General features: G+C 65.0%; 2 protein-coding genes across 2 annotated transcripts; one reads left to right on the forward strand and one right to left on the reverse strand.

Annotated features, from left to right (window-relative positions):
- Nucleotides 1–1,938: 1,938 nt before the first annotated feature.
- Nucleotides 1,939–7,940, forward strand: DND1 (DND microRNA-mediated repression inhibitor 1; the record flags this gene model as incomplete). Its single annotated transcript, XM_054389014.1, has 4 exons — nt 1,939–2,062; nt 2,169–2,630; nt 3,721–4,139; nt 7,731–7,940. Coding segments are annotated over 4 exons (1,215 nt in total), but the record flags the coding sequence as incomplete, so codon positions are not given.
- Nucleotides 7,941–7,978: 38 nt separating this feature from the next.
- WDR55 (WD repeat domain 55) lies at nt 7,979–10,802 on the reverse strand. The gene is made up of 8 exons (XM_054389015.1): nt 10,785–10,802; nt 10,392–10,534; nt 10,186–10,286; nt 10,020–10,107; nt 9,692–9,871; nt 9,491–9,590; nt 9,240–9,409; nt 7,979–8,294 (listed from the first exon to the last, which is right to left on the reverse strand). The coding sequence occupies exons 1-8, from the start codon at nt 10,800–10,802 to the stop codon at nt 7,979–7,981; spliced, it is 1,116 nt and encodes a 371-aa protein (XP_054244990.1).
- Between the last annotated feature and the right edge of the window lie 522 nt (nt 10,803–11,324).

The following is an 11,324-nucleotide window of genomic DNA, read 5'->3' on the forward strand; positions in this document are numbered from 1 at the left end:
CCCCTGGGCTGGGCACTGGGGAGGCCACAGCTGCAGTGCTGGGTTCAGTTCTGGGCTCCTCACTGCAAGAAGGACATTGAGGAGCTGGAGCAGGTCCAGAGAAGGGCAAGAAAGGTGGGGAAGGGTCTGGAGAAGAGGGCTGGGGAGGAGCAGCTGAGGGAGCTGGGGGTGGTTAGTGTGGAGCAGAGGAGGCTGAGGGAGACCTCATTGCTCTCTACAGCTCCTGAGAGGAGGCTGCAGCCAGGTGAGGATCTGTCTCTCCTCCCAAGGAAGAGGAGAAGAGGAAATGGCCTCAGGTTGCCCCAGGGCAGGTTTAGGTTGGACATGAGGAACAATTTCTTCTCCAAAAGGGTTGTCAGAGGCCTGGCCCAGGCTGCCCAGGGCAGTGGTGGAGTCTCCATGCCTGGAGGCTCTTCAGAGCTGTGGAGATGTGGTGCTGAAGGCCATGGTTTGGTGGTGCCCTGGCAGTGTTGGACTCCATGAGCTCAAAGGTCTCTTCCAACCCAAACCATTCTACGTGCAGGGCCAGCCCGCACCAGCCAGGCCGCAGCCCCCGTGCCTAGTCACGGCTGCAATGGGTACCCGAGGTGCCCCCCATCTCCCCTCACTGCCGAGGGTGGTCGCTGCCGTACGGCGTCCCTTGCCCCGCCCGGGGCGGAGCAGGCGCGGCCCGAGGGGCGGAGCGGGGCCGCTGGAACCTTCCAGAGCGCTGCTGGGCGGCGGGAGAGTGGCGATGGAGGCGGAGGTGAGCGAGGGCTTGGCGGGAACCGGGTGGCCGGGGGAACACGAGCAGCCCCGGCGCGGCGGGGAGGAGCTGGGGATCTCACGGAGGCGGCCGTCGAGCGGGGACTGCGGTCCGGTCTCGGGGCACTGCTCCGTCCCGGGGCGCCGCGGCAGGCTCCAGCCTGGCCCCGTTCCCGAGCCTGCACCTGGCCCGGCCTGGAGCCGCTTCCCCCCGCCGTGAGCTCCCTCCTGCTGCCCCGGGGACCGATGATGGAGCCTCGTTAGCGCCTCATGGGCTGCGAACTTCCCCGGGTCCAGCCTCTCCCGGAGCCGCGGCGGCTCCCGGTGCGGGGGGCAGGGTGGTGCCGTTTCCCGCTGGCAGCCGCGGAGCCCCTGGCCCCGGCTGTGCCTGGCTGGGCTTCTGCGGCCTTCCCACGCCGGCTGGCCCCACGTGGGGCCTCACCCGCGGCCCGAGGCCTTCCCTGCTCTGCGGGGAAGGTGCCAGCAGCTGCGGATGCTGCAAGAGGTGCAGCCAGGCTGAGCTGGGGTGCAGCTTCCCAGCCCTGCTGAGCCTTCGCAGGCCTTAGCGAGCTGAACACTGATGCAGCATGGATGGTGCTGACCCTCCTGGGTGCTGCTGGTTGAAGAGTGTTGGCTTTTCGGGGTGCCAGCCTGCCTGGCATGTGGTGCCGTGATGGGTCACTTGGCTCAGACCCCTCTTGCAGCACCGGCCATGTGCTGCCTGTCGTGGCTTGGCCTTGCAGGTGTCCCTGGAGGAGCTGCTGGGGTCCCTGTGTTCTGCTGAAGCTGTTGGCTTGAGCCTTGTGGAGCACGCAGCGTGGGTGGTCCCTGGGGTGTGCAGTGCTGAGAGGGTCCTCAAGCTCCCTGAGGGTGCAGGGGTTCAGCATTTCCTTCTCCACTTTCTGGTGCTAGGCCTTGCAGCTGCTGCATGGAGTTGGGATGTGCCCAGCTGGGAGGCTGCAAACCCTCTTTGCCCAGGCAAGAATCAGCATCACTGGGTTGGGATCTCTGCGCTCCCTCCCAACCCTTCCCATCCCACTCTGTGACCATCTCGGGCTACTTCGTGGAGTTAGGATGTCCCCAGCTGGGAGGCTGGGAACCCTCTTTGCCCAGACAGGCACCACCATCACTGGGTTGGAACTGGATGATCTTTAAGCTCTCTTCCCACCCAACCCACTCTGTGCCCATCTTCCCCCTCAGCTGTGGCCCAACACTATCAACCAGGCCAACAAGGTGGCCCTGCTTGCCTGGGCCAAGGCGACTGGCATCACCCTGGTGCAGATCAACGGGCAGCGGCGCTACGGAGGGCCCCCGCCGGGTAGGTCTGGAGAGCCTCTGGGCGCCGCGGGAGCAGGGCGGGCAGGGCTTGCCCGGCGGGCGCGGGGCTGAGCCGGGGTCTCCGTTCTCCCGCACGTTCCCCGCAGGCTGGGTGGGCAGCCCCCCGCGCGCCGGCTCCGAGGTGTTCATCGGGAGGCTGCCGCAGGACATGTACGAGCACGAGCTGATCCCCCTCTTCCAGAGCGTGGGCAAGCTCTACGAGTTCCGCCTGATGATGACCTTCAGCGGCCTCAACCGCGGCTTCGCCTACGCCAGGTACAGCTCCCGGCGCGGCGCCAGCCAGGCCATCGCCACCCTGCACAACCGCGAGGTGCGCCGGGGCTGCGCCATCCTGGTGTGCCGCAGCACCGAGAAGTGCGAGCTCAGCCTGGACGGGCTGGGCCCCGCGCTGGGGCGCCCCCAGCTGGAGGCTGCGCTGCGCAGGCTCACCCAGGGGCTCCTGAGCGTCGCCCTCTACCCCAGCCCCTTCCGGGAGCGGTGCCAGCTGGCGCTGCTCAGGTACAGCTCGCACCACGCCGCTGCCATGGCCAAGAAAACCCTCGTGGAAGGTAAGGGCCAGGGGGAGGCTGGAGAGATGTGGGTGCTGCTTGGGATGAGCACAGAATGTTCAAGGGGTTGGAAGGGACCTCCAGAGATCATCCAGCCCAGCCCCCAGCCAGAGCAGGAGCACCCAGGGCAGGGCACACAGAACACAGCCAGATGGGGCTGGAAAGGCTCCAGAGCAGGAGACTCCACAACCTCTCTGGGCAGCCTGCTCTAGGCTCTGGCACCCTCACAGGGACGAAGTTTTCCCTCCTGTTCCCCTGGCACCTCCTCTTCTCCAGCTTGCCCCCAGTGCCCCTTGTGCTGTCCTTGGCCATCCCTGAGCAGAGCCTGGCTCCAGCCCTGCACATCTTTATCCCCAGCAATGAGGGCAGCCCTCAGGCTCCTCTGCTCCAAGCTCCAAGCCCCAGCTCCCTCAGCCTGGCCTCACAGGAGACGTTCCACTGCCTGCAGCAGCTCTGGGACTCTGGGCTGGACTCTCTCAAGCAGTCTTCCTGGTGCCTCTCAGGAAGCAGTGATCACATCTCCAGGCTCAGCTGCCAGGTGGCTTCAGCCTCATCCCTTGCCTCTGTCCCATGGGAGGCAGCTCTCCTCCCTGGTGTTGCTCCCCAGCAGTCCTTGTGCAGACCTAGTGGCGGATGGGGGCAGATGCTTGGAGCAGAAGCATCCCTAGGACCAGCCCAGGGCATCCTGAGCTTTCATCAAGTGATGAAACCCTACTGATGGTAGTGCCCTCTGATGTTGCTCAGATCTCTGAGCAGAGCCTCCAAAGTCCTGCTCTGCAGCTGTTTCTGCCCCAGCTGAGAAGCTTTTGGCTTTGCCATCTTCACATCTGTCCCTAAAGCCCCCTGAGCTCAGCAGCCCTGAGCCCATCGTGGTAGCGAAAGGAGGTGGAGAAGCAGCTGTGGGGTGGCTGTGGAGGCAGGGGGAGGACCCCAGCAGTTTGCATACTGTGGGTGAGGGTCCCAGCACCCCTGGGGTCACACCAGCCATGGGGTCCCTGGGCAGCTGCTGGGGGTGGGGGTGAGCAGGGGGTGAGGTGAGTGGGGGCTGGTGCACTGCCAGCTCCTGCCAGGTGCCACTGGTGTGCCCTAGGGAACCCGAGGCTGGTGGGCATGGAGATGAACGTGGACTGGCTGAAGAGTGACCTGAAGCAGAGGCTGCAGTCGTGTGAGGAGAGCGCAGCGCCCGGGCAGGAGCAGGAGGCTGAGTGCCCGGCGGTGCCCTTGGCTGCAGTGCCCTTGGCGCCGGTGCCCCGTGATGCCCTGGCCCGGCTCAACACCTTGTGCCAGAGGTGGCGCCTGGGCACCCCTCTGTTCCTCACCAAGTGTGTCCAGGTGGCCCCCAGCGGGTGGCTGCGGTTCTGGTGCCAAGTGGCCATCCCAGGGTGCCCCTTGGCCTTCAGTGGCTTCGTGTGGGTGTGGCAGGACAGGCCTGGCAGCAGCGGGCACAAGCAGGCCAAAGTGGCCGTGGCACTGCACCTTCTCCAGAGACTGGGTGAGTCCTCCCTCAGGGTTGGTGCCAAGCCCCCTGCCCGTCCCAAAGTCTGGGAGGGAAGCTGTGGTGCTTCCAGCACTGGTGGGGCCCTGCCTGCCAGGCACCCTCACATCCCCCCCAGCCATGCCTCCAGCAGCTCTGAGCTCCAAGGTTGGAAGCAGGAGGGGAGGGCTTTGGAGTGCTGCTGCCCACCTGACTGCTTCCTCTCCTCTGCAGGGTGCCAGCTGATGTAGGCAGCCTCTGCCCCAAGCACACCTGGAGCCTGAGCTACCAGCACTGCCCAGAGCCCTGCTGGGGTCCTGCTCCTGTCCCAGTTCTGCTTTGAGTTCCTTTGGCTTTGTTTGGAGAGCTGCCCCTGGAGAGCAGGGCTGGTGGCCTGCCCTGGCACACCTGCCCTGGCACACCTGCCCTGTGCCCAGACAGCTCTTGGGCACAGTTCCAGTTTTTTGGGGATGTAGCTTCACCTGCCCAGTTGTAGCATCTCCCAGTTGGTTGTTGGAGCATCTCCCAGTTGGTTGTTGGAGCAGCTCCCAGTTGGTTGTTGGAGCAGCTCCCAGTTGGTTGTTGGAGCAGCTCCCAGTTGGTTGATGGAGCAGCTCCCAGTTGGTTGGTGGAGCAGCTCCCAGTTGGTTGTTGATGGAGCACTTCCCAGTTTGTTGTTGGAGTAGCTCCCAGTTAGTTGATGGAGCACTTCCCAGTTAGTTGGTGGTTGGAGGAGCAGCTCCCAGTTGGTGGTTGGAGGAGCAGCTCCCAGTTGGTGGTTGGAGGAGCAGCTCCCAGTTGGTGGTTGGAGGAGCAGCTCCCAGTTGGTGGTTGGAGGAGCAGCTCCCAGTTGGTTGTTGGTGGTTGGAGGAGCAGCTCCCAGTTGGTTGTTGGTGGTTGGAGGAGCAGCTCCCAGTTGGTTGTTGGAGGAGCAGCTCCCAGTTGGTGGTTGGAGGAGCAGCTCCCAGTTGGTGGTTGGAGGAGCAGCTCCCAGTTGGTTGTTGGTGGTTGGTGGAGCAGCTCCCAGTTGGTTGTTGGAGGAGCAGCTCCCAGTTGGTTGTTGGTGGAGCAGCTCCCAGTTGGTTGTTGGAGGAGCAGCTCCCAGTTGGTTGTTGGTGGAGCAGCTCCCAGTTGGTGGTTGGAGGAGCAGCTCCCAGTTGGTGGTTGGAGGAGCAGCTCCCAGTTGGTGGTTGGAGGAGCAGCTCCCAGTTGGTGGTTGGAGGAGCAGCTCCCAGTTGGTGGTTGGAGGAGCAGCTCCCAGTTGGTGGTTGGAGGAGCAGCTCCCAGTTGGTGGTTGGAGGAGCAGCTCCCAGTTGGTGGTTGGAGGAGCAGCTCCCAGTTGGTGGTTGGAGGAGCAGCTCCCAGTTGGTGGTTGGAGGAGCAGCTCCCAGTTGGTGGTTGGAGGAGCAGCTCCTAGCTGTTTTGTGGAGCAGGTTGCTCTGCTGCAGTGGAGGGCCTGGTGGAGGTCTCAGCAGAGGCAGCAGCTGTTGGAGACAGTGGCAGCCTTGGCTGGGGAGGGGGAGGGGACATGAGGCTGCCTGAGCTCACCAGGGGATCATCTCCCCTCCACTGGCATGCCTGGTTCTTGATGAACAGCCTCAGAGGTGGAGGAGGCCACTCCTGGGGACAGCCCTGGTGAAGGAGGATGCTCCATGGGGTGGTGGAGCAGGGGGAGGCCCTGTGGGCCCTGGGAGGCTGTGGGGAAGCAGCCATGGGGTCCACGAATGGCTCCTCAGGGCTGGGAGGTCCACACTGTTCATTTGGGATTAAAGTAGCCTGGAAAGCACCAACCTGGTCATGGCATCTTTTGTGCCCATGTCCTTCTTGACCCATGGTGATGCCACTCAGGGCTGGGCTGTGAGGGAGGGGAGAGAGCAGGGTCTGGTGCCCGGGCATGAGAGCTGGGTGCTGGTGGTGACCTCCCTGCTGCAGCCAGAGCCTCAGCAGGAGATCATCAAATCACAGAAGGGCTTGCTTGGAAGGGACCTTCAGAGCTCATCCAGTCCAACCTGCAGCCAGCAGGGACATCTCCAGCTGGAGCAGGGTGCTCAGAGACCCAAACAACCTGACCTGCAGTGGTGCCAGGCATGGGGCAGCTCCTACCTCTGGGCAACCTGGCCCAGGCTCTCCCTACCCTCAGTGCCAAACATCTCTCCCTTCCTGAGTTCAAACCACCCCCCCTTGTCCTGCACCTCAGCCTCTGCTCAAAACTCCATCCCCAGCTTTCTGCTCAACCCCTTTGGGCACTGAAGGGCCACCAGAAGCTCTCCCTGGAGCCTTCTCTTCTCCATTTTGAACAACCCCAACTCTGCCAGCTTGGCCTCACTCCCAGCCCTGCCAGCATGGCTGTGGCCTCCCCCGGCCCCGCTCCAGCAGGTTGCTGTCTGTGCTGAGACTCCAGAGCTGGTTCCAGCATTCCAGGCACTGGGCACATCTGGCTCCCCAGCCCAGCGCACTGCTCCCCGTGTGCCATGGCTGAGGAGCTGCATCTGGCCAGGGCACTGCCAGGGTGCAGATGCCCCCTTCCTGGCAGGAGAAGGTGGTGCTGGTCCCCTGTCCTCATCTGTGCTGCCTGCAGTGTCCTGAAGCCACCAACCACCCTGTGCAGGAGGGTCCAGTCTAGTGCCTGCAGCTCTGCCCCAGCCCAGCCCAGTTCCCTCCTCGCACCAGCTGCAGGTCAGGACAGCCAGGCACAGGGTGCCCTCTGCACTGCCACCCCCTGTGTCCCCCAGCACCCTGCAGCACGTGCCAGGGGTGCCAAGCCACGGGCAGGAGGCACTGGGAAGTGAAAGGCACTGGGTTTATTTGCAGTAGAGCTGATGGCTAATTAATTAATGATTCATTAATAGGCAGTGGGGGCCAGCGACGTCTCCAGGAAAGGGATGGAGCTGATTGCCCAGGCCAGGCCCACCCAGGGCAGACCCACTCTCCTCCAAGAACCTCCTGCCTCTCACCCCTCCCCAAGCCCCCCAGATGCATCAGCAAACCCCAGCCATGGCCAACCCCCACCCTGGGGTACCACGGGCCCCCAACCCCCTATCAGAGACACCCCCATGCCATCCATCAGGGATCCTCACTCATGACACCTCCCACCCCTGCCCCAAACCCTTCCACCAGAGACCCCCCTACACACTGACCCCCCACCCCTGGACATCCCCCTGCCCCCACCACACCAGGGACCCTCAGTCACAACTCCAGCCCCCTTCCCCCTCCCCCCCCAAATGTACCCCACAGCCACATCCACCCCGGACACCTCTGAGACCCCCCAGTCACACCACCCCACCCTGCAGTCCCTCACCAGTGACCCCAGTAAGCTGCTTCCCACTGATGTGAGCCCCCCACAACCCCTTCACCACAGACCCCCGGCCATGCTCCCCCACCCCTGAACCCCCCTCCATACCAGAACCCCCCAATCACACCCCACAGCCCTCAAATCCTCCTCCCTAGGGCCCACCGGCCCAATCCCCATCCCAGAGGAGCCCTGGACTGCCCCTGCCCCCCCCAGCAGCCCTCAGTCACATCCCCTCCCCATGCTCCTCTCCATAAGGACCCCCAAAGCCAAATCCTCACTCCCCAAGACCCCCCCCCAACCTCCTGCCCCTCCCCCCAGGTCCCTCCCATGTTAGGCTCCCCCCCCCGAGCCCTGGGCCACCCCAAGGCTGCCCGCTGCGCCCCACAAGCGCTGCCGGCCTCCTGCCAGGCGCCCCGGCGGCTGTCGTGTCCCTTTAAGAACCCGCCTACGCCCAGGAGTGGCACCGCCGGCAGCCAATCAGGCTCCGGGGCTGGTGCCAGCACCGCCCAATCGAGTCGAATCCTACCCCGGAAGCGCGCTCTGAGGGAAGGTCGCGGCCAGGCCCTGCCTGGCGCCGCTCCCTCAGTCGCTATCGTCGCTGTCGCTCCCCGCAGCCGCCTCCGGCTCGGCCTCGTCCCGCAGATCGGCGAAGAAGTCCTCGCCGCTGCCCAACGCCTTGCCGCTGAGGGCCCGCAGCGGGACCCCCTTCTTCTTCTTCTTGCGGTAGTCGTCCACCACCATCCCCCCCAGCGCCGAGATGTCCCAAAACTTCACCTTCTGGTCGTGGGCGCAGCTGGCCAGGAGCTGCCCGCCCGGCGCCACTGCCAGCTGCTCGATGGGCTCGCCGAGGTGCTGCCCCACACAGCCCAGCACACGGTTCGGCAGGACGTTCACCGCCCTGGGACGGGACAAGGGCAGTGAGGGCCCTGCAGGGGCCTCCACAAGCCCACCTGCTCCGGTGTTCAACCATAGAATGAGCTGGAAGGGACCTTACAGCTTTGTCAGCAGGGACAGCTGCAGCTGGAGCAGGCTGCTCAGAGCCCCAGACAACCTCACCTGCCATGGGGCAGCTCCCACCTCCCTGGGCAGCCTGGGCCAGGCTCCCCCCACCCTCAGCGTCAAACATTTCTCCCTTTTCTCCACTCTGAATGTCCCTCTTCCAGTTCAAACCATTGCCCCTTGGCCTGTCACAACAGACCCTGCTCCATACTGTCCTCAGCTCTTGAAGCACTGAAAGGCTACCAGGAGGCTACTTTTAGTTTCAAACCATCACCCTTTGTCCTACCACTACAGTCCCTGAGAGAGTCCCTCCCCAGTTTTCCTGTAGGCGCTCTGTAAGCACTGAAATGCCACCAGAAGGTGTTCCTGGAGCCTGGTCTATCCCGGGCTGCACAAGCCCAACTCTCCCAGCAGAGGGCTTCCAGCCCTGCCAGCATTGCTGTGGCCTCCCTGGCCCTGCTCCACCAGGTCCCTGTCTGTGCTGTGCTGAGGGCTCCAGAGCTGCCCCAGCACTGCAGGGGAGGTCTCAGCAGAGCACAGCAGAGGGGCAGAATCCCCTCCCTGCCCCTGCTGCCCACACTGCTGGGGATCAGCCCAGGGCAGGGCTGGCTCTGAGCTGGCAACACTCAGTGCTGGCTGATCTCCAGCACCCCCAAGTCCTTCTCCCCTGGGCTGCTCTCCAGCCCTTCATCCCCAGCCTGTATTGCTACCTGGGGCTGCCCCCAGCCCTGGCACAGGACCTTGCCCTTGGCCTTGTTGAGGCTGGGCAGGTTCTGCCACAGCTTGTCCATAACTCAGGCAGATCTTGTCTCAGGCCCTCCCCACCTCACCCCGTGGCTCTGACCTGATGACTCCATCCAGGGAGCCCACGCAGACGATGCTGTCCGTGACGGGCACCATGCAGTCGACGGACTCTGCCCTGAGTGCGAAGCGGTCGCTGGCGGCCCCGAAGCCGTCCCAGTTGAAGAGGTAGATGGTGCCCTCACTGGAGCCACAGGCCACCTTCCTGCCCCGCTGGGCAGCATGGAGCACAGTAAGGCGCAGCAGGGAACCCCGGGGCCTGGAGAGGGATCTGGGGCAGGGCCTGGCGCTCACCTTCAGCAGCACGACAGAGGTCAGGTCTCCGTTCTGGGGCTCTGAGAGCAGCTCAAAGCGTTTCCTCTTCATGTTGAAGACGCCCAGGGTGCCATCACCGCTGTGGGAGGTGGAAGGGGCACGTCATGAGGGGGGCACACGGTGCAGGACATGCCCCCAAGCCACGGAGAGCTGTCCCCAGTGCCACGGCACCTCCGGTACCTGGCGGTCAGCAGCATCTTCCCGTTGCCATCCACGGCCATGGCACTGATGTACTCCTCCTGCTGCTGGGCCTCCAGGATGGAGTCTCCCTTCCGCAGGTCCCACACCTTCAGTCCCCCGTTGTCATCGCCCGTGGCAAAGACGTGGGGGTCGATGGGCAGCACGCAGTTGAGGGCCGAGCTGTGGAGACCCCAGCCCCACACTGGAACTGCCACAGCGACCACCTCCAGAGCCTGGAGGATGATGTTCTGGCCTCTGCCTCCCTGGGGGAGGGAAGAGGCTGCTGGCCCAGCAGTGGGTGCCAGGGAAAAGTCCCCCCCAGACCTACCCATGGGCCTTGGGGAAGCGCGTTTCCAGCCGTCCCTCCTCCACCGTCAGGAGATGGATGGACTTGTCCTTGGAAACGGTGAAAAGCTCTGGAGAGGAGCCTCAGCACCCCCAGCTCCGGTGTCCCTCGACACGCCCCCATGCTACCCCATGCCCCCCGCACTCACTCTGCCCGTCCTGCGAGAAGGCCACATCCCGGCACGACTTGAGGTGATGCCCCGACGACCAGAGCTGCCGGTTCTCCCCCTCGGTGCAGGAGTACGAGTACCTGCCGGCTCCAGGTCAGCCTCACCCGGAGGGACGGGGAGCCCCAGCGGCTGGTGCTCAGCGGATCCCACACCCGGAACACCTCCCCAAGCCCGGCCACACTCACAGGTAGACGTCGCCGTCGACGTCCCCCGCCGCCAGCAGCGGGCGGGCCGGGTGCAGGGCGATGGCGTTGGCTGTGGCCTCGAAGCAGATATCTTCGGGGGTGTCCCGCAGCCGGGGCGCTCTCGTCTCTGGCTCCGAGGATTCCTGGAGAAGAGTGGGGCCGGTGGGAGCGGGGCCGGGGCCGGTGGGAGAGGGGCCGGGGCCGGTGGGAGCGGTGGGGCCGGTGGGAGCGGGGCCGGGGCCGGGGCCGGTGGGAGAAGGGCCGGGGCCGGGGCCGGGGCCGGGGCCGGGGCGAGCGGTGAGGCCGGTGGGAACGGCGGGGCCGGGGCCGGGGCCGGGCGAGCGGCGGGGCCGGGGCGAGCGGCGGGGCCGCGCTGCCCCCACGCGCGCTCACCTCCTCCGGCTCCGCCATGGCGGCCACGCTCGTGTCTCATAACCACGCCCCGTCGTTTGCATAGCCCCGCCCCGCCCGGCGCTGGCCGGACGCGCGGTCGCGGAGGCCCCGCCGTGGCGCAGCGGTTGTGTCGTTGCTCTTCAAGCCCCTGGGACCCTAATTTCCGCCGGTTCGGTTCCCACAGGCCCAAAACGGTGCCCGCGGCTCGTCTCTGCCACCTTGTTTCTTTTCCCCTGGTTTTCCAGGGGACAGCGACGCCTCCTCCCTCCCAGCACAGGCGGCTGCCAGGGATCAGCCTGGCACTGGCAGAGCACTTTGAGGTCCTGCACAGGGGCCACCAGCAAGCTCCCTTTGTGCGTCAGAGCCTCAGCTCCCTGCCGCTGGCCGTGCACCGGGGGGATGAGCATTCGCCGGTGCTGGCAGCACTGCACCCACCCTTGTGCTGGCAGGGATGATGATCGCTGCTCCCATCTCCTACCCAGCTCCAGGCCATGCAACTCACCGAATGGGCTGGGATGGAAAAGATCTTTAAAGCTCAGG

Source organism: Indicator indicator, chromosome 18 (assembly GCF_027791375.1).
Source record: "Indicator indicator isolate 239-I01 chromosome 18, UM_Iind_1.1, whole genome shotgun sequence".
Lineage (NCBI taxonomy): Eukaryota > Metazoa > Chordata > Aves > Piciformes > Indicatoridae > Indicator > Indicator indicator.

Excerpts from the sequence above, each read along its gene's own strand:
- WDR55 (XM_054389015.1), bottom strand. Across the intron at positions 10,108-10,185 it reads CTTCTCGCAGGACGGGCAGA|AGCTTTTCACCGTTTCCAAG; the intron begins GTGAGTGCGGGG and ends GCTCCTCTCCAG. Across the intron at positions 8,295-9,239 it reads TCCCTGGATGGAGTCATCAG|GGCGGTGAACGTCCTGCCGA; the intron begins GTCAGAGCCACG and ends GTCCCGTCCCAG.